The sequence below is a fragment of the Haemorhous mexicanus genome, chromosome 5 (genome assembly GCF_027477595.1).
Source record: "Haemorhous mexicanus isolate bHaeMex1 chromosome 5, bHaeMex1.pri, whole genome shotgun sequence".
NCBI classification, from domain to species: domain Eukaryota; kingdom Metazoa; phylum Chordata; class Aves; order Passeriformes; family Fringillidae; genus Haemorhous; species Haemorhous mexicanus.
The window spans coordinates 51,837,661-51,860,686 of NC_082345.1; the positions used below are offsets into that span (position 1 = coordinate 51,837,661).

The following is a 23,026-nucleotide window of genomic DNA, read 5'->3' on the forward strand; positions in this document are numbered from 1 at the left end:
CCATTTATTTTAATATGTTAGTTAGGAAGTATATATTACAAGTGTTGGGAATTGGATAGAAATGGAATGTGATCACTTTCTTACAGTATAATTGCTACCCAGTGGAAAATACCAGAAAGCTAATTTTACTCCTTAAAGCTAATATTGCTCATTTTTTTATACAGGACATTTTGGCTGTGTGTACCATGGGACGTTGCTGGATAACGACAGCAGGAAAATTCATTGTGCTGTGAAGTCACTGAATAGTGAGTTGCATGTTTAATAGTGAGACATTACTATTAATTCCAAAGATAACTGGGGTGAACCAATAAATTCCAGTGAAGTATACATTCACAAACAAAGATTCTTGGTTGCAGCTGAATCAGATTTATCTTTGGAGCAATTCCAATTACTCCAGATTACCACAACATATTGGCATATATTTTTACATCAAATGAAATGTCCATATACTTCCTCTACAAAGAAAAAAACTCTAGAAAATAAGGGAAAGGTAGTGTCATTTTTTTATTCTACTGAGTACTGAAGATTTGGGTTTGGAAGTTAAACTGCTGAAGAGTGGGCAAAGCTGCTGGAAAAACAGAAAGATAGCATAACAACATTTAAAAAGGACTTTACTCAAGTGTTGTTCTTCAATTTTAAATCATTCAAAATAAGAAATGGAGAAACAAAATTTAAATTACCAACAGCCTGTATTTGGTCATTGTAGGAAAACCAATGTACATGACCTCATTGTAATGTGGGAGGTGGAGAGCATGTTTGAAGTCTCTCATTATCACTTTGTTGTACAATGACATGCTGTAGAGAAATGAACCCTAGTTTTTTTCTGTTTCTTTTAATTAACTCATTTTATGACTGAATTTCTCAGGGATTACAGACCTGGAAGAAGTAGCTCAGTTTCTGAAAGAAGGAATAATCATGAAAGATTTCACTCATCCCAATGTTCTGTCACTCCTGGGAATCTGTTTGCCCAATGAAGGATCCCCATTAGTTGTTCTTCCATACATGAAACACGGAGATCTTCGAAACTTCATTAGGAATGAGACTCACGTAAGTACTGGTGAGGTGTAGAGGGAAATGCAAGTCTGGCCACGCCCTGCTCCAACACTTACAGGCTCTCATAATTACATTACGTCTGCAACTCGCTGCTGGTACTGCACCTTAACCTTTAGCACTTGCTTAGTCTGGCATTGAGCCCAGCCACAGCAGTGCCACTCCTTGCCCTCCCCCTCAAATTCCTCTCTAGAATGTTTCCCAGAAATTATCAGCAATAAGTATTTCTCATTTCCCATCCATAATCCTCTTTATAAACAAATGTGTTTATGAGATCTACGTCCAGGGGCCCAATCATCTGCTGGTTAAACTGGCACATCTCTGTTGACCTTTGCACAGCAGTGCCAGTCAGCTGCATCTGCTTTTCCAACTCTTAGGTAAGGGAACTCCATGTGCTACTAGTGTCACCGTATATTTCTTATCAATATTTTTTCTTCTTATCTTAAGAAAGAAAAACAGGAGCTGTTATACAAACTATGCATACTCTTTAATCAGCAATCTTCCCCATTTCCATTGAAAGACTGTAGATTCCTCAAATGTGCCTCCCTGCTTTCTCTCAAGTAGAAGACCACAGGTCTTACCTCAGGCAGTGCAAGTCCACTTTACACTGTAGTATTTCACCTATTTCACAGTGTTAGAACAATATAAAGTGATTTCTGAGCCAATAGGATTTTGTCCTTGCTTTTAATAGGATTTTGTCCTTGCAATCAGCAATAGCCAGTACAATTGAAAAAAATTTCATTTCAACAAATTTTTGGAGGAGTTAAGCATTCTGAGGCCAGGACCTGCTGCTGTTTGAGCTTCTTTCATTCTACAAGCACCAGAGCCTTTGTCTGTAAATAGTGCCATGGTCCTTCCTGAAATAAATAGAATAATGACTGCAGTTGAATCAGATTGTTCCACAAAAGAAAACTATAAGGAGCAATGTCAAAACCACAAAAATCTGTAGGATCCTCACTATTACAAGTATTACAAGTCATATGATTGCCATAAAAGATTTACAGGTTGATATCTATACTTATTTTGATATTTAACATTTTGAGTATCATCTCACCATGTAGGCAAGAAGAAAGAGTAAACAATCATTGCCAAAAATCGTCCTCTGGTAACTACTAAGTCTTCATTTGCCTTTTTCATGAAATCATACTGATGCACCTATTTTGTGCCAAATGGGACTTTCTCTTCTCTTGGTCATCTCCAGCTGATGAGCTCCAAGTTCACAGTTAGTACCTTCTACTGAGTTACATGCTGTCACCCTTAAGTCCACATGTGTGAATTTTGTGTATCATCTGTGATGCTGAAGTTTCAGCATACTGTTCCACTTCTCAGGTCAGGTTATGCTGCTTATGCTGCAAACTCTACTCTTCTGGAGACTGTCAGCTCTTTTGTTTTCTTATACTGTGTTTTCTCACTGGGGGTAAGAAGCTGACCTAAACTTAAACCAGTTTCACTACTTTCTTGATCATTCTGGTGGCAGGAGAGGTGTATAAAACCTAGAGTCACAGCATAAAGCAGTCTGATCCTTAAGCTTCTGCATTCATTTTATCATAAATGTTTGTATTTTACAGAATCCAACAGTAAAAGATTTAATTGGATTTGGGCTTCAGGTTGCAAAAGGAATGAAATACCTTGCAAGTAAAAAGTTTGTCCATAGAGATTTGGCAGCAAGAAACTGTATGTAAGTACAAACATCTGCTTTCAGCCACATTACCACACTCTTCTGTGTAAAACAGTGAGATGAGATGAAATAAACTGAAGTTTCCAGGATTCTGCTATTTTTTAGTAAAAAGATGGTGGTTTTTTCATTGCTCTGCAATTATACTGATGTTCGTCTTGCATACTGATGAGCTACTCATCTCGGAAAGGGCTCATTTCTAACACATAAGCTTTTTCTGAGTGTGAGAAATAAGAAAGCTGAGGTGAAAGTGTAGCCTCTCAAAATCATTGGTTAGAGTTTAAAAGGCATCTCCTAAGGGAAGTTAAACTGCTGTTGCCTCAACTTGCTGTGCTTCCACCCAGCCTCTTCAGAAGCAGCATGTCTCTGCTGCCACACCTAACCAGGAGGGCGAGGAACACAGGGGAGCTTTGTGAGAAAAACAGGAACACAAAGAAACACCAATGAGACCTCTTGACAATAGTCTTTCATTACATGAGTATGAGCTTACTTTGGCTCAACCAGGCACACAAATTAACATTCAAAGAATCTTACCAGTGTCTGGGAAGCCAGACAGTTCAGTTCCCACAAAGACAAACTGATACAGGATTTGCCAATATGATTATGCTGATTTATCACTGTTGTTGCGAATTAATGAAGCGCAGCCTTAAAGTTTATTTTTAGCACATCATAAACTGGAACTCTGGCGGCAAAAAGGTCATTAACCTGTGACATCAGACGTCTTACTCTTTTTTCAAGGGTGCACACCTGTGCAGCTGAACAGCCTCTGCAAAGGAACATTTTATTGCAGGTGTTGGGTTTTTTTAAGGGATAAAAAAAGCCACAAGCAGATTTTCATATTTCCTAAGAAGAAATGCATCGGGTTACTGAACAAAAGACCTAGTTTGTCTAATCAAAGTCCAAGTGGTGGCAAAAGGGCATTCCCCTTGGCCTACTGTCTCTTGCTTGGGTGAGGAAGGAGCAGCTCTCAGGGTGTCTCACACGACCACTGAACGTACTTCCATAGGGATCAGCACTTCAGAGCCTGGAGAGCTGCTGCCACCAGACCCACTTTCCCCAGTGGCTGTGTGCAATCCAGCACTCAGTACAGGCCCTGCACTGGTGATGTCTGCACTGGTGATATCTATCAGAGAGGAAGCCAGCATGCAAATACGGTCCTCAGGGACTCTTTATTCCACTATCCTGGAAGAGGTGCAGGAACCTGCTATGGCATAAACTGTTTCCTGTTAATCCATCAAAGTTCCTTCCTACTCCCTTCATCAGATTAAGTTACAACATCAGTAAATACAGCAGATAGTTCTGTCCCATGCACTGACTTCAACAGACCAGAACTGTCCAGACAGAAACCTCATAAATTCAAGACAGGGAAATGTCATGTGCTGTCACTGAGAGAGACAGGATCATTTAGCCTAGAGAAGGTTCGAGGGGATCTTATCCATATGTATAACTGATATGGTGGATTAAAGAAGAGGAAGGGAGATTCTTCTAAGTGGTTCCCAAGGACAGGCCAAGAGGCAGTGGGCACAAACTGAAATAGAGAAAATTGCATTTAAACATAGTAATGCTTTTATTGCAGGGATGACTGAACACTGGCCCAGGTTGCCAGAGAGGTAGTGGAGTCCTTATCCTTGCAAATATTCAAAACCCACCTGGTCTGAGCAACCTGGAGTAGCAGACCCTGCTCTGAGCAGGGGAGATAGTGGTGAACTAAACTTCAGGGGCCCCTTCCAACCACACCCATTCTGTGACTGTGTGATGCTGTAAAGAAGCCCAGAAGGAAATGCTTGCTGTGACTAGGTCTGCACATGCACAGAAGGATAGTCTTGAAAATGCCCACACCCACACTCTGTTTGTTTGTAACAATGACACCACTTATCAGGACAAATACCAAGCTTAGGAGAAGCAAAGCTGAGGAGGTCTTCTGGTATGGCTCAGCTGTAACCCCAACAGAACTTTTGTTATGCCATAATTTTCCCCTGGAATACACACCAAACTCATCCTTAGTTACAGGACTACATTATTACATAAAGGCAGTCACTGGGATAATGATGGATCCCTCCTTATCAAAACTGAGAGTAAGTAGGAAAGGTGATGCATTAACTTGGAAATAAAAATGAGCAGGTTTTAAGGAAACAGAAGAAAAAACAGCTGTGGAAGAAATGATGTAGAACTCAATCAGGATGTATAGGCTATTAGCAAAAATCTTTTTATACAGAGCAATTGTTTTAAAATAACTGTAATTCAAATTGTAATATCAAAACAATATCAGTAATTTCCTGAGTTCATTCACTGTGTTAAATGGGTGTCAAATGTACTTTGCTGCACTTTTGTTTCAGTGCTACATTAGTTCACAGATGCCAGATAAAGTACTGCCATCCAAAGTCACAGTCTCAAAAATGCAAGTCAGTCATTATAATCCACCAACACGGTAAATCTGGCCTGCTCAGTTGCAAATAATGTCATTTGCATTTGTCATTTCTCCAGGTTGGATGAAAAATTCACTGTCAAAGTTGCTGATTTTGGTCTTGCTAGAGATGTCTATGATAAAGAATACTACAGTGTGCACAATAAAACAGGAGCTAAACTGCCAGTGAAATGGATGGCTTTAGAAAGTTTACAAACTCAGAAGTTCACAACAAAGTCAGATGTGGTAATGTACAAACATATTTGTATCACCTATTTATTTCTTTTATATTACCTGAGGCATCTTTCTAGTATTTAATTAATGGAACAACTCCAAATGAAAACTGATATTTGAATCTAGCTTTTGATCACATAAGAACAAAAGAGTCTTTCTACATCCAGAAAGTGTATTTGTCCCAGTCACTAAGCAAGAAGTTGTTGACCTGATTATATGTTACTGCTCAGGAAAGAATTAGGAGTTAAACCCTGTTCCAAGGGAAACTAAGGACATTCCAAGAAGCCAAGAACCCTGCTATGGGAGAGGCTCTGGAAAGCTTGACAGAACAGGTTAACTTGGAGACTCGTAAAAGTTAATAGTTCCCCAGAACACTTTATTTGCTTTATAAATACTTACTGGCTGCCTGTATCAATCTCAAGTATTACCTGGCCATTTAAAAAGAAAAAATTGTTACAATGAAGTCAGTTGGCTGGATTGCTTTGTATTTTAGTTCTCTGTTCAGTCCAGATTCAGATTGACCTGTGATGCGTAGAATTTTCACCATGTATTTTGTCTTCAGCACATATTTACACTGAGTTAGTCAGATCATCAACTGGCAGAGCTCCATTAACCTCAAAAGAAGTCTGCCAATTCATACCAGCAAAGTAGCAGGCCTATAGGCTTTTATTTTCTTTCATTTACTTTGTTGAGATTCTCTGGCTCGTATTTAAGTGGCTCCTCAAGTCCCTACAGCATTTATTAGCCCACTTAAAAGAAAGCTGAATGCAGTAAAACAACTTTTCAAAGGGAAAGTCCATGCAGTTGAATGCTTAAATCTGTCAAACCATCTTCTAAAAAGGAATGTAAAGCCCTCCAACCCTTTAACTTTTTATTTATTTCTTTGTTTTCTTAGTGGTCCTTTGGTGTATTGTTATGGGAACTTATGACACGAGGGGCACCACCTTATCCTGATGTAAATTCTTTTGATATAACTGTTTACTTACTACAAGGAAGAAGGCTGCTGCAACCTGAATACTGCCCTGATCCACTGTAAGTAAATAGTTTGCAAAGGCTTCTGCAAATGCTGTTCATTCTTGTGCTTTAGTAATTGAGACTGTGGGAGGAAAGAGAGAGATGGGTTTTTTTTCTTTTCATGTGATTTCATAATTGAACACTTCTTCTATTTGAATGGCAGGTATGAAGTCATGCTGAAGTGCTGGCATCCAAAACCTGAGATGCGTCCAGCATTTTCTGAACTTGTTTCAAAAATATCAACAATCTTCTCCACTTTTGTTGGGGAGCACTATGTTCATGTCAATGCTACTTATGTCAATGTCAAGTGCATTGCTCCCTATCCTTCTCTTCTATCATCACAAGACAACACAGACGTGGATGTTGACACATGACGGGTATGTCTGAAATTAAGGAAAATCCATTCTTCGTTGTATGAACAAAAAGCAAAACATTTTGTCCACTAGTTTTTACTGCCCGGTCTTTGTGAGAACACTGTTGCACATGTTAATGTTGTTGCCCGAGTTGCACTAGTACACGGACATAATATCATATTATTTAAGGATACAGGATTCCATAAACCATCACAGTAATTTCCAAGTATTTGGAGAACGTCATCAATTTACCAAATGGAAATGTAGTGTGCTACCAACCAGAGTCAGCTCCCACAAACTGTCATTAATGTGTGCTCAGACCCAAGAACAAATGCCATGAAAGTAGAATATCAATCAGTATGGCTGGAAAGACTGTAAGTGTGCATGTACTTTAGGATAACGAGCAGTGCAGAAATGGTTTTCACACAAAAGGCCAAGAAATGCAATGAGAATTACAAGAGTTTAAAATGTATTTTCATCCCACGTGAAGAAAACTTTGGATTTTTGAACTACATCAACAAGGTTTCTAAGAACCTAGGCAGCCAAGATAGCCAGCCTCATGGTGTCTTAACAGAAATCAAAATCAAGAAATGGTGTGCAGTAAAATAATTGTAGAAAAGTATGACTGAGTAAGAAGTGGGTGAGGAAGGCCAAGACAAAACTGGAATTGAACCTGGCAAGGGATGCAAGGAATAGCAGAAAGAGCTTCTACAAGCTATGGTATTCTAATCAGAAAAGTGAGGCCAAAGAAGGTGTTCCTCCCCTGTTAAACAGTGCTGGTGGACACGGAGAAGTCTGAGGTATTTAACTTTCTTTCCTCAGTCTTCAATGGCAACATTTCTTCCCACGCCTCTAGAAAGGATGGACAACAAGATGAGGACTGGGAGAGCAAAGCCCCTCCCACTGTAAGTGAAGACCAGGTTCATGACCACCCAGGGAACCTAAAGGTGCACAAGTCTATGGGACCTGATGAAATGTATCCCAGAGTCCTGAAGGAATTGGCCGATGCAGTTGCCAAGCTGCTCTCCATGATATTCAAAAAGTCATGGCAGTGAGGGAAAGTCCCAGGTGAGTGGAAAAAGGGAACAGTGTATCTATCTTTAAGAAGAGAACAAAGAACAACCCTGGGAACTACCAACCTGTCAGCCTCACCTCTGTGCTTGGGAAAGTCATGGAACAGATCCTCCTAGGAGGCACATGAAGGACAGTCCTTCACTGGGATTCAAGACACCAGCACAGCTTCTCCAAGGGCAAGTCCTGCCTGACCAGCCTGGTGGCCTTCTAAGATGGAGTGACTACACCAGTGGACAAGGGGAGGTGTACAGATGTCATTTATCTGGGCTTCTCTAAGGTTTTTGCCACGGCCCCCCACAACCTCTCTAAACTGGAGAGAGATGGATTTGATGGATAAGAAGTTTTTTGGACAGTCGCATCCAGAGGAGAGTGGTCAATGGCTCAGAGTCCTGATGACCATCAGCGACAAGTGGGGTCCCTCAGGGGTCAGCACTGGGACCAGTGTTATTTAATATCTTCATTAATGACACAGACAAAGGGCACGAGTGCACACTTGGCACATTTGCAGATGGCACCAAGATGAGTGGTGCTGTTGACACACCTGAAGGATGAGATGCCATCCAGAGGGATCTGGACAAGCTCAAGAAGAAGCTGGTGACAATGTCATGAGTTTTAACAGGACCAAAGAGCAAGGTGCTGCAGCTGGGTCAGGGCAACCCCTGTATCAGCACAGGTTTGGGGATGAACAGATCCAGAGCAGCCCTGCCAAGAAGGACTTGGGCTGCATGAGAGGCTGCACATGAGCAGGCAAAGTGCCCTCCTGGCCCAGAAAGCCAATTGTACCCTGGGCTGCATCAAGAGCAGCGTGGCCAGCTGGTCAGGAGAGGGGATTCTGCCCCTTCTCCACTCTGGTGAGACCCACCTGGAGTGCTGCATCCAGCTCTGGAGCCCCATCACAGGAAGGACATCAGTCATCAACCATGATGATTAGAGAGTTGGAGCACCTCTCCAGTGGGGAAAGGCTGGGAGAATTGGAATTGTTTAGACTGGAAGAGAGAAGGCTTTGGCATGACCTAATTGCGGCCTTCCAGTACCTGAAGGGAACCTGCAGAAAAGGTGGAACAAGACTATTTACAAAGGCATGTAGTGACAGAACAAGGGGAAATGAGTTAAAACTGAAAGACATTAGGTTTAAATTAGATATTAAGAGAAAATTCTTTACTGTGAGGGTGACAACTCTCTGGAACAGGTTGTCCAGGGAAGTTTTGGATGCCCCATACCTGTAATTTTCAACATTAATCAATATACCCACAGCAGAGGGGCTGGAACTATATGATCTTCAAGGTCCCTTCCAACCTGGGCCATTCTGTGATTCTCTGATTCTATGTCTTACCAGTTCTCTGGTGTAGTCAGACGGTACAAAAAACAAAGGGAAAATCATCTAGCTTAAAGCATTCCTAGTGTTAACATTATTCCAACATTCAGTCATTTATTTGAGTCAAACAGTCTACAGCAACAGATCTCTTGCTGAAAAACGAAAAGCCTCCATTTCTTTCAATAAACAGTGAATCACTCTGGGAATTAAAACTTGAAGGCTGCTGTCTGGTGAGTCACTTGGTGAGCAGCTGAAGCTCTGCCACCTACCCTTGGGTTGAGCTGCTAACCAAGGTGAGTAAGGAGCAGAGGTGTTGCAGGCTGCCCTGACCTAAAAGGACCCCACCATAGCAGGCATATCAGTAACTTCTTCATACCAGCCCTGAAGAGCAGAGAAGACTGATCAAAAGAAGAAATGGCTCCAGGCCCTCTTTACTCTCTTCTTGGATCACACAACCCAGTGAATTATCTACTTTTAATGCTAGGTTATGACCAGAGAAACAATTTTGAAAAGAGATCATAAATAAAACTTCTATTCATTAGGGAAAAGTACTATAACTTTAGGGCAAACATCACATGTCATTTCTGTTCCTGTGGAATTCTGTGCATACTACTGTATAGTTTGTTTAGAATAGGATAGAACTGGGTTTGCTGGTGTAAACACATAAAAAGTATTCTATTTTTATATTAAAAAAAAGTTTATTTTTAATGACATTTACAAAGTTTGGTTAGGCCACAAAATACTGCACTGTGAACATTTCAGAAAACGTATGTCAATGTACATGATTCATAAACTGTAGCAACCTTAAGAAATACTGTGTAAATATTAAAAAGGAAAAGAACTTACTGTAAACACACTCCACCCTAAGTATAATATCTCCATTGCTGCAGGCCAACCATTTTAAGATCTTCAAAGAGAGGTAATGCAGATAAAGAACTGATATAAGGGAGATATATTGTTCTTAGGAGACTATGTTATAACTGAAAGATTTATAATGAGGGCAGAGTGTGTAGGCAAGCTGTGAGCAGATAATATTGTATTGTGTTTCATCACCACTTTCATTTCAGAAATGAACTTTCATGTCTGCTGAGAGTGATACTAATTGTAGATTGCTCAAGGACAAAAGGCTTTGCTGCAGGCAAAAAAAAAATCATCTCTATGGTTGTTAAAACAGCAAAGGAAGTTTATGACACATAGATTTGGAGAAGTTACTCCAAACTTGTACGTACATGCTTAAGGAACGCTGCAATGTGAAACAGAGGACATTTTTACTATTTATGAACTTTTGCTTAATAAAGTTAATGTTGTGTCTGGGACACCTGTAAGGATATGTGATTCTGGTAAGATTTGATGTTAGTAAGTTCATATATCGGCAAAGAGCTGAATGGTACTTATGTTTATAGTTGTTGTCATGACCGAATAAACATGTTATTAAAATGAATTATTGTGATACATTAAACTCCTCGTGCTAGAATTACTGCTTACATTGACTGTTAAACTGACAAGTCTGTCCATATGCTTTTTCTGATTCACATGGGAAGAGCAACCTGTGGAACTGTGGGAGAGAGGGGGAAAAAACTCAGAAATCTAAAAATAGAAAGTGCAGCAATAAATCAAACACACAGTTCATCAGCCTCCTAGCCATAAATACGTCAGAGAAAGATACCAAATAACTGTTGTCAACAACTATGGCATAGTTTGTTTGAATAGGAAGCCTCTTGCCTAACCACAGGCTCTACCCATGCAGTGCCTTACAATTCTTGAGTTCTGGTGGCGTTTGAAGCTTGGAATTTTGCTATCATAAGGAGTACCTGCGTGGCCCAACAAGGATGCCAGCACTTGTGTTTGGTATCCAAGTCCCTAATCAGTCACAATCCACAAGAAATTTTAATTACCTGAATCTGTGTCCCTCAGGGTCATCCATCACACATTTCATGTCTGTAAGGTGTTTTGTATCTGTGACACCTGAAGAGAAAAATCCGCGGGGCTCTTGGTTCTTCTGGAGCCAGCCCCACCTTGTCCCACACATTTCCTCCCAGTTACATGAGATGTCTCCCACTGAATTCACAAGTTTTCTTTAATGAAGTGTATTTTTAGTGGGTACCCCACAAACACTGCAATACACACCATCCTGTGCCTCTCTAAGTCAGACCCTACAAGCTTATTTCTCCAGTGTTTTATCTCAGGGGAACATTTTATATGTAATTCCCTCAAGAATATTTCAATGCACATCATCTCATTGACAGCAGGCTGAACATGAGCCAATGTGTGCCCAGGTGGCCAAGAAGGCCAGTGGCATCCTGGGTTGGATCAGAAACAGTGTGGCCAGCAGGAGCAGGGAAGTGATTCCTTTCCTGCACTCAGCACTGGTGAGGCCACACCTTGAGTGCTGTGTCCAGCTCTGGGCCCCCCAATCTAGGAAGGATGTTGAGATGCTGAAATGTGTCCAGGGAAGGGCTGGAGGCTGGTGAAGGGTCTGGAACACAACTCCTGTGAGGGGCAGCTGAGGGAGCTGGGGTTGCTTAGCCTGGAGAAGAGGAGGCTCAGGGGAGACCTCATCACTCAACAACCACCTGAAAGCAGGCTGTAGCCAGGTGGGGGTTGGCCTCTTCTCCCAGAAACAGGACAAGAGAACACAGTCTTAAGCTGGGCCAGGGGAGGTTTAGGCTGGAGGAAGTTCTTCACAGAGAGTGATTGGGCATTAGAGTGGGCTGCCCAGGGAGGTGGTGGAGTCACTGTCCCTGGAGGTGTTCTAGAAGAGACTGGAGGAGGCACTCAGTGCCATGGTCTAGTTGACAAAGTGGTGTTAGGTCATAGGTTAGACTCGATGATCTCCAACCTAGTTAATTCTGTGATTTCAACTGATTAAAAACAGTATTTATATGCTCTTGTCATTTCAAAATATTAGGAAAACCCAACATCAAAACACATTTTCTCCAGACACATTTACTTCTTCTACAAAAATATATATTCTCAGTTTTAACTCCAAGTATATTTCAGGGAAAAGTTCAGACTTTATGATCACCAGAGGTCCCTTCTAACCCTAAATATTCTTTTATTCTGTGAAAAATGCATTGAAAATAGTAGCTAAGAATGAAAACATTCTGCTATGTCACAAGACTGATCCATTTTTTATTCTAATTATTTCTTTTTAATTTACTTTCCAATAAATTTTCAGGATTTCCCTGAAAAGTCAGTAAAAACCCTCCAAGGTTTTAAAACAGCCTGCTATTAATACCAGGGTCTTCAATCTAAACCAGTGGAACACACAGTCAAATGATGGTCTGAACTTAAATACCAGATTTGTAACACATTCCTCTGATTACTTCTCATGATTTCTCAGGGATGCTATATATTGCATTTATGAAAGGGTCAACAGAATCACAAGCTTCCCATGCTCAGTTTTTCATCCTAGTAATTTTGATTATACCAGGTACACACTGCAGCAGATCTGCAGCTGACTTACACTGGCAGGATTCCCACCACAGGAATATTAACAGTGGATGGGGCCCATGGCCAAAACATTGCATAACAGATACCCTACACAAAAGCCAAGAGACTGAAAACAGGGAGGGATATCCTCACCCCACAGAAATCTTCCTGTTGATTTTACACCAAATTCTTGAGTGTGCTATTAACTCAACCATTGAGAGTCATTTGCCTCTATTTAGGAAGATTTTAAATCCATTGAGAGTAGCTTGCCTCTATTAAGGAAGATTTTTAATGCCTCCACCAATATTAAAGGTTTCCAAAACAAAGGAAAATGGTGCACAGTACCACTGGGTTGCTAAGGCTCAGCATGTTGCTAATTTTTTGTCTCTGGTGTTAAAATCAGTCATGAAGAAGAGACCTACATGCTTTATGTAAATAAATTATGAGGTTGCAGTGGCAAAAACAGTACATAAAACCAGTGAGAAACTGCAAAAGGGCCTCAAAATAATTTTATACCTAAAGATGAAACTCACCCTTCAGAAATTTGATTTCTGGGATTCAGCCATAATACTATATATGAGGAAAAGGTCATAGCAGATAAATGAAATAGAAATCATAATAGGTTTTTTACTCACTAAGCAAAACATCTATTCCTGAAAATTCCAGTTTCCATTCTTTTTAACAAGCAGGTCATGAACTGAGTATTCCGAGCATGAAAGAAAGACACGGGAAATCTTAGGATTGTGCCAAACTGATTAGTAAAAACATTTACAAGAAATTGTGATCTCACAGACAGCAGGGAGGGCTAAGAACAACTTTATTGACTCAACAGACACCAGCCCAGTGGAAATCAGTCTCTCACTCCAGAACTGTGCTCTGACACTAAACCTGAATTTTCCTTTTGCAATCCCCATCCACCTGCTAATACTATAGGTGCATTTTTCCAGTGAGGATTCCAAAAGAGTCTTTCTGATTAAGGTTAAGCACTTGTAGCCCCTCCATGACCTCCCGAGGGACAGAAGAGAAAAGATTTCTGTTTTGTAAGAGAATCTGCTTCTCTGGCTGCTGTTACTATTAGTTTTGGACCTTTCCTTTTAAGAGCCAGCAGCCTCCTCACCATACAAAATGCCTGGGAGAGACCCTCAGCAGAAGGTAAATCCTTGCCATATTCAGCCCAGGGAGACCCTCTGGTTTGCATGTGCTTTTCTGTTCCAGCAGGAAGTACTGTGATGCAGCCCGGAGCTGTTTGGAGGTTCATCACTTTCTGCCAGACGTTTTCTTCCATGCATTACAATTTAACAGGGAAGCCATCCTTGCACAGGCCTCTGAGGCTCCAGGCATTCCTACAAACACCATGCATTAACACTTGCCAGGTTCTAATTATCAAGCACACAGTGAGACCCTCTCTGGCTCAAATGACAGTTGAATATCCTCCTTTAGGATGTGCAAAATGTTGTTGCCAAAAACTTTAGGGTGCATGACCAAACATGGATACCTCAGCTGCCAGGAGGCTGCAGCTCACTGGGGCAGCTGGCATGCTTTGCAAGTGTGACAAAACTGAATGCAAATGCTAAATATAGAGTTTGAAATTTAATTAGGAAGGAAAAAAAGCCCTCCAGACAACAGTGGTATATTCTCTATGTTGTGCAGCTCAATATAAAATAAAGGGAGTTTAAGAAAGACAGTGGGGCTGCAGCCTGTTGGAGCTCATGGTGGGGAATTGATGGCAAACATATGGGAAGATGTGACAATACACACACCCTCGTCAGCAAGTGGAACATGACAAGGAGGAGTCACATCCAACTCCAGTTGCATGTTATCAGTTTCTTTAAGCAAACCTTACAAGAGAAGACTGCAACAGGAATTACAACCATCATCAGAAGTTAAAAACACTTTCACCATGTGACTTTTGCATTTTGTAGAGAAATGTAATTAAATGAATAGCTTCTTCATTCTTTGTCAGTTACTGGAAATGTACCTATTGAAGTTACCTGGTCTATTAAATCACTAGCCATGCCTATGTGATATGTCTGCCACCTGGTCACAAGAACTGCAACAGCATTGAAACATTTCCCTCAAAGGACAACAGCTCAATAGCTGTAAAAATGCTCCAGCACTGCTGTGTCCTCCATAGAGCTTTGAGCACCAATATGTTGCAGCTTTTGTCAGAATTTTCAAACAGTTGCTCTGAATCAGATGGGAAGAGGGTAAAAAATTGTCAGGCCCATGCAATTCCCATGAAGTATGTCACTGAAGTGATAAAAACAAGCTCACCTCATTGAAAGGTGAGTTTGTTAGGTATAAACCTTTCATACACCTGACCTGCTGTATGAAGTGCAGGTAAACAAAAGGCAGACAACGAAAGGTAAACAAATGTCAGAACTATTTCTACTTCTTTTTATGAATATTAAGTTTACTCAAAAATATCCTGAAAAAATACCTGTACATCTGCAATAAGAGTGATAAAACATATTTGCTAGGAATCTTATTATTAATTTGTATCAGCAGGATTTTCCTAAAACCATCAAAAAAATACAAAGTAAATTATTTAAAGATATGTTCAAATCTATGTCATATATCTAGGAGCTCCCAAATGCATCTGCCAATTCATTTGCATAATTGAAGGGAATTCTATTCTATTGGCCATTCTGGGCACCTTGAAATAGGTTTTGTGTCTTTGCCTCTACTATCTTCACACTACCAAGAAGGCATCATCACATGGAGGTTCTGTGCACAAATACCTACCCAATATTATTCCCTGTAGATAATTCTAAATAGGAAGATAAGTCTGGATGGTGATGAACAATATGTTTCTATTATTACTGCTGTGATGAACAAATCATTATTGACACAGCACTTCTCTCAAGACTCCCCTTCCAAAGCCCTTATAGTACCTACCATAAAATTCATGTCGTTATATATTTTACTGCATAAAATAGTGAATGGTGTTAAAATAGTAACTTCATTGCAGGGAAAGTAGTGTTGATGAAGGTTAATGGCCCATACTGAAAAGCCAATAACAAATGTCTTTGCTTAATGAAATGCTTGGTTTAGATAATACTTTTCATAAAGTGCTTCTGCACTAGTCTGCCAAGCAGATAGTATAAAACAGACTCACAACTCATTCATAAAGTATAACATACAGGATCAACACTCTGGTATTTTCAACCTGAATTCAAATCAACCAGGTCTCATTTCAGTGAAAAAAAAAAAACCGACAAAAAACAACCCACCAAACTTCCTTTATTACCCGAAAGAGAATATAGAAACTTTGTCCAACATTTCCACATTCAGCCACAATCAGGAAATTAGAGACAGCAAGAAGATCAAAGGATTTTACTGCTCAAGGTATCCAACACTATTTTCTACAAGTTTAATGCCCCTCCTCCCCACCACTCTTACTAATATCCCTAAATGGCTAGGTCAAATTTTATGAGGAGTAATTTTAAGAGCTAGAAGAGTTCTCTCTGGAAAAAAGCCATCTGTTTGAAGTGCTCAACTGCAAGATCTGAAAACTTTCCCAGCATTTTTTCACTTCCCAGATGTACTGCAAGTTCCAAATATCTGAGCATAAAGTGACAGATTTGCACAGTTGCAAGGGAACTTCTGTTCAGTCGTAAAGCAGAACTGAGCAGTAAGCTGTCAGATACAGGGGATCTGAACAAGAAGGGCTGCTGCTTTGCCTTATCTGTGTTTTGCAATGCCACTGTTGTGTTCTTCATGTGTGTGAAAGGTATCCACAAATGCAGACACTTATGTTGTGCAGGGGGTTTTCTTCAGGTACAGACTGCATATAAATCACATCTTCCCACAGAGCCAAGCTACACTTAGAGAACATGAGAGATATTCCTCAGCCTACAATCATTTTTAACTCAAGACAAGGGAAAACTGATAAAAAGCTGTTGAAAAAGCATCAAATCCATTCTACCTATGTGATCAGCTAACATCAGTATATTGCTCAACGTGAAGGTACAACCAGTAATGCAGACCACAGCATACAGCTCCAAAATCAATCACTCTTAGGAAGACTTGTTAAGGAAATTATTAGCAAAATTATTTGTGTTTAGGAAATACTGAAAATTGTATAAGTGTCTTAAAAAAAGCCTTCTTGTTTCCTTTGATGATGCTGCTAATCAAACACTCCTCTGATTAAACAGCTAATGAAAATTTCAGCCTGCTAAGATAATGCCCAGTGCCAAGGCCTGAGGAGGAAAGCTGACCAGAAAATTCACAAAAAGAACCAATCTTGGAGATACAAGTCTTCCCTTATTATAATGAATACCACTACCTAGTTTGGAGAGAGTGCTTTTCATAAATACATTTCAAAGCACCTGCACAGAAATACAGGGCTGGAAGCTGTGTCAGGAGATTATTTGGTCCAACCCATGTCACTAAGGGTAGACACACTTAATGTTTGCCTTGGCAAACATTTGTCTAATGTTTTCTTTCAAAAACCACTTGTACAAGCTACAAGGATTTCAAGGTTTCATTATTTGTATAGCGAAAAAAGTTCTCCTGGATTTCTTTCTAAATCTTTCTCACTCAGTAAGAGACCCAAATCCTTATTTTTGCCCCAACACTGGCTACATATCCAACAAACAACTGTCAGGTTATTTATAGAAAAAAATTAAGCTAAGATGTCCCATCTTAATTGCTTTTTTTCTCAGATTAAAAATCTCTTTTCATCCCTTAGCCATAGCCTTTATTTTCTTAACATATTAAGTTTCTTTTTGCTGGTTCTTCCCAGTCTATCTTTATTTCTTTCCCTCTAAAGTGTGGTGCCAAAGATAAAATTGGTACTCTCAAAATGTAGCACTTTATAGAGTGATTATGTCAGCAGCTGTGTTGCTCATGGCTAAGCTAAGTCACCAATAATATAACCCAAGCTGCCTGGACAACAACATACTACAGCACATTACGTGCTTAGAGGTTTTTTTCCACAAACAAGTTGAGAAATGTGGCTCTAGGTGTGAACAAGACAAATAAGTAACTTGCCTGAGGATCTTTCTGGTCATACAAGTTAGATGGGTCGGCAATACACTGAGTCCTCTTTTTAATAAGACTATATCCTACTTTTGTCGTGAGATGATGTCCCTCCCCTCTCTCATTCTTTTGTGATTACCTTAGTTGAACCACTGCACTCAGGAAAGCTGCCTCAAGAGGACAACTTTTAACCAAGGAGCTACAGCAAAGCCAGGAGCAGGAGCTCAAGTTAGTTGGAATCCAAATCCTTCACACCTTAGTCTGCATCAAAAGAATATTACATTCATTTTACATCATGCATATTTTTTAATACATATGTATTTAGTGGTTTCACACTTCCTTTGTCTCTATTTTAACTAACTTTGATCCATTAACTTTGAATAACTTGCATAATCCAGCCAGGCAATACCAACGAATGAGACACCTCTGGCTTCTAAAAAGGGAGCTGTACAAAAAGGAATTTCTTGAGCACTTATTCATGGATGTGTCAGGCAGAAAACAGGCCAGATTGAGGAAGCAGAGCAAAGCTAAGAGCACAATAGAGGCATTGTTCAGGGTGTTCAGGGAGTTATGATATTTGGAAAGATGGAAACATGAGACTTGGGTAGGTGAGGGAGGAGATGCACTGAGGCTCCACATTCGCCATGTTATACCAGCCCTCCTGCCACTCTCTCCCTCATGTCAAACCTGATGCATGGGGAAATGCCCAAGGGCCCCAGGAGGTGGCTCCTTCTAACAAGGGCTCTCTGAGCCCCTGATCCTGACAGAGAGCTCTGTGAGACTGCAGCCAGTGGGCAAGGGATGAAGTTCTCCCTAACTCCTGAGAAGCTGATTCTTCAGCAGTGCTTACACACACACTGGGAACGGCGTGTTCTGTACAAAGACTGGCACAGCAGTTAAAATTCACCGGTGAGCTCACTGAACATCAGCTCCCTCTACTGTGAAAACATTGGGATGTGTTCTTCTGCCACCCCAGAGCTCCCCAAAATGCTCAGGTTTGACAAAAGTACTACTCTGAAGCACTGTAACTAAGATCACTGGAAAAATGGATCCTGTAGAACCAGCAGACAGGAAGACAGCACAGATTTTTCTTTTCAGTTCTTGTGGTTATGATAATTGAGTTTTCAGTCTTCTTGTATATCCATCTTATATATCCATCTCTAGTTTGTCTCAAAACTAGAATAAATTTCATGGTCTTAATCTAATATCTTACAAACAACTGTAGGCTACAGTCTACAGAACAGTCTGCTGCAGTAACTGCAGTCCTGCCTTTATTAGTCACAATATTAATTTCTGACAGAAAATGTAATGGCATGGACCCTAATCTCTGCTGATCATTTTCCTAATTATGATGTTTTGTCTTCCTGAAAAGGTTAAAATTCTGACAAGTCTCAATATCTGATGGCTGTGTCCATCTATACTGAGGACTATTCTTGGTTCCAGCAGAAACCAGAGACATTTGCAGCACAGCTCAGTAACATAGTTCCATTAAATGACAAGATTTACTCAAAAGTATTACTTAAAAGGACAGAAATATTTGCTCAGACCAGACTGAATTAAATTAATAGTTTAAACATAAAAATACAAGAGGGTGCCTTTTTAAAGAGAAACGGAAACATTTTTTGTTTTGAAATTGACCTTATTTTTGTAATGTTAGACTAAACAAAAGTTTAATTTCAGATTAAACCAGTGCCCAGGGTTTTGCTCAGCATGAAATCCAATTAAACGATCAAAGTATCAAAAGTCAGCCAAGAGATCAACTAAGATGAGGACAGCAGAGAGGCTCTGAGACTTGCCCAAGAGTGGATAGTCAGAGCCTGTAGTAAAATCCTTGTGTAATGGAAAGCAAGGACACAAGATCAGAAAGAATCCAAACATCCAGAGAAGGGATCAATAGCCTATCCATGAAAATGGCTCATTTATTGATTACGAAAAGGAGAAGGAAGGTGTTAAAGTTGTAAGACAGAGATAGAGAGCTGAGTGCTGAGATTCCAGTTTGCTTGGATGTTGAAGAACAGAGACAAAGAAGAAGATGAAAGAGTGAACAGATGAAAACATGATCAAGGAAGGTTAGCTCAGAGGAAAAGGATGCATCAAGGGGATGGGCTGAAAGCACTGAAAGAGCAATGAAAGCTAGCAAGTATCTCCAAGTAAGGAACCTGAGAGACACACAGAGCTCCTAGACAGTAAGAGAAAGGGACGGGAGGCCAGGACACCAGCATGTCTGACAAACATGGGTTGGAGAGATTTCAAAAAATACCCCAGCTTCTCCCATGCCATCCTTCCAGTATACTGTAGTGCAGATGGTCACATCTCATGCTTATCCATGGGCCTCTGTAGTCCCCAAATACAGACAACAAGAGAGCAGGGATAAAAAGCAGAAAGTCAGTTTGATCAACTTAATGCTTACTTTATACCATTCCTTTGATAGGAGCAGAATAGTCAAAGCAGATAAAGCTGCTTTGAAATAGGAATTGAAAAAATATAGCAAGTACATGAGTGGAACTTTATCAGAATTATGCCAGAACTCATTAATCTGTATCACAGTAATGGTGTTATTTTAAAGTTAACACCAGTGTTTCAAAAGGTCTTCTGGATCTCTAGCAACTCACTGAAAACCCTTTACAGCTAATCAGTATCATTGCTTCAAAGGAAATTAAACTGTCTCCACCCAGTAACTCTAGTGGCATTTGATCTACAATTGGCTTGAAGTTAAAAATTAATTACCCTTCCAACATATTGATTACTTGACTATAAATATAAAAGCAGCAGCCCAGAACAATGTACACTGACCCTCTGTTGAAACAGCATGTTTGTTTTCAAAAGAGCTAATTAAGACAAGCTTCCCGAGAAGAGGCAGCCGTAAAACTAAAACCAACATTGCCATCTAGTGCATTGCTGGGGTCAGAGCATCACACAGAACCGCGTCATTCTTTATTTCACTATTTCCTGATGCTAACGGAGAAGGGCTGGTACCTTAATGCCACACTCTATCTGCCTGAGGTCCCCACGTGGGGAATATGTAAGTTTCAGGCAAAGACAGTCTTACATCATATTTACATCTGTATTATTAGTAAAACCTCACAGTAAATCTACTTAGTAGATTTAACTACTGACTGGGAATTAACTGAAACAAATAAAGTCCTACATTGACATTAATTCTCAGATTCTAAATAATTTTGTTTCAAAACTGTTACACTGAAACATTTTTGTTTTCTTTAGATGTTGTCTAGGGTGAGAGAGGAATTGTTCAGCCTGGAGAAGGCTCCAAGGAGAGTTTACAGCATCCTTCCAGTATCTGAATGGGCCTTCAAGAAAGCTGGAGTGGGACTTTTTACAAGGGTATGGAGTGACAGGAGAAGGGAGAATGGCTTTAAACTGAAAGAGGGTAGGTTTAGGTTAGATATCAGGAAGAAACTCTTTACTGTGAGAGTGCTGGGACAAAGGAATGGGTTACCCAGAGAAGCTGTGGATGCCCCATCCCTACAAGCGCTGAAGGCCAGGCTGGATGGTGCTTTGAGCAACCCGCTCTAGTGGAAACTACCCCTGACCACTGCAGGGGCAGGCAGAGGGGTGAGAGAGGGTGCAACTAGATCTTTATGGTCTTTTCCAATCCAAGTTATCACCTTTACAATATGCACTAAAAGAGATAAAAATTTCAGCATATGTTTCAAAGCTTTTTATTAGAATCACAGAATATGCTGAGGTGGGAGGAACCCACAAGGATCATCAAAATCAAGTTCCTGGCCCTGCACAGGACAACCCCAAGAGTCACACCATGTGTCTGAGAGCATTGTCCAAATGCTTCTTGAACTCTGTCAGGCTGGTGCTGTGACCACTTCCCTGGGGAGCCTGTTCCAGTGCCCAAACACCCTCTGGGTGAAAAACCTTTTCCAAATATACAACCTTAACGTCCCCTGACTCAGTTTCATGCTGTTTCCTCAAGTCCTGTCACTGGTCACAAGAGAAAAGAGATCAGTGTCTGCCCCTCCTGTTCCCCTCATGAGGAAGCTGTAACAGCAGTGAGGTCTCTCCTCAGTCTCCTCCAGGCTGAACAGACCAAGTGACCTCAGCCACTCCTCACACAGCTCCCCCTCAAGGCCCTTCACCATCCATGTTGCCCTCCTTTGGACACTCTCTCATAGCTTTATATCCTTCTTATACTGTGGCACACAGAACTGCCCAGAATATTCAGTGTGAGGCTGTCCCAGCTCAGAGCAGAGCAGAACAATCCCCTCCCTTGCCCGGCTGGTGATGCTGTGCCTGATGCCCCCCAGGACAGGGTTGGCCCTCCTGGCTGCCAGGGCACTGCTGACTCACATTCAACTGGCCACAGACCAGGACCCCTGGACCCCTTTCTGCAGCATTGCTTTCCAGTGCCTCAGTCTGCACCTACATCCAGGGCTCCCTTTCAGGTAAACAGAATACAGATTCAACTCCCTTTTCCCAAAATCCTATACAGTCCTCTGTATAGGAGGACTGTATCTAGCATCATACTTGGCTCTCTACACTACATTAAAGTACATTCATTGTCAGCTTTTAATATAGATTGCCTTAAACTACAAAAGAGACCCTAAAATTAAGGCTGTATATCCTGCAGCAGGAAAAGAAAGATTACAATCTCTATGCCAATTGCCTCAGATTCCTTTCTACCCTAAGGACTCATATTTCACTGGGGTTTTTTGTACCTATAGCCTGGTATCACTAATCTTTAATCCATAAAATATAGTGTCAGGCACGTCTCAGTTGACATTGGGCACACAGATGTGTGCAGCATGCACAGAAGTCAAGCACACATCCTTCAGACTTTGCAGATTTATTCATCAGCTTCTCCCTGACATCAGGGGAACCAGTCCACTGACATTCACTGAAAACACTTCACTGTTTGCTTTGGTTTCCCTTTTGTTTTGTTTTGGTTGGCCAAGAGAAATTCCTGTAAATGTTAACTTTGGTATGACATAGACCTGGCCCATTTTAGTCCATTCCTCTCCACCTTGTGCCATGGGCAGGATCAGGCCCTCACCACTGTCCTTCCCAGCCTCTGCCATCAGCAGGGCTGGACACCACCATGTGACCCCATCAGGCTGTCCACCATACACACAACAAAACCCCAATTTTGCCAGGTTTAGAGAGCTGCAACAGACTTTTGTGACTCAATCAGGATTTATTAACAGACCGTTTGAAAAATCCTTCCCTGGAACACAACAAGAGACAGGCTATATTGCATGGAAACTGTGAAGGGCGATGTGCTGTAAGAAAAAAAAATAACATGAGATCTGCTTCCCTTTTCTCCCCACCTTCCCATTTTCCCACTCCTTTCCTAGATGTCCTCTTTCTTCCCTGTCTCCCAGGAGAATCCTCAGCAGACAAGGCAACGAATGGTGGAATCAGCAGTCTGATGCGGCTCAGAGCAAAGACTGTGACTGAAAGGTATGAAGAGCCAAACCCAGAAAGAAGTGGCAATGAAGAGCTAAAACCACAGATATTGGCTC

The 23,026-nt window shown here is 40.9% G+C and overlaps 1 protein-coding gene across 3 annotated transcripts in view; it reads left to right on the forward strand.

Moving 5' to 3' along the window:
• The window catches only part of MET (MET proto-oncogene, receptor tyrosine kinase), a 90,185-nt gene extending 79,625 nt beyond the window's left edge, over positions 1–10,560 (forward strand). For all 3 annotated transcript variants that reach the window (XM_059847146.1, XM_059847144.1, XM_059847145.1), the window contains exons 16-21: positions 165–245; positions 866–1,047; positions 2,619–2,728; positions 5,210–5,375; positions 6,259–6,395; positions 6,541–10,560. In XM_059847146.1, the coding sequence (XP_059703129.1) occupies positions 165–245; positions 866–1,047; positions 2,619–2,728; positions 5,210–5,375; positions 6,259–6,395; positions 6,541–6,751 (887 nt within the window). In that variant the 3' untranslated portion in view covers positions 6,752–10,560. The remainder of the gene's footprint in view (positions 1–164; positions 246–865; positions 1,048–2,618; positions 2,729–5,209; positions 5,376–6,258; positions 6,396–6,540) is intronic.
• The last annotated feature ends 12,466 nt before the right edge of the window (positions 10,561–23,026 follow it).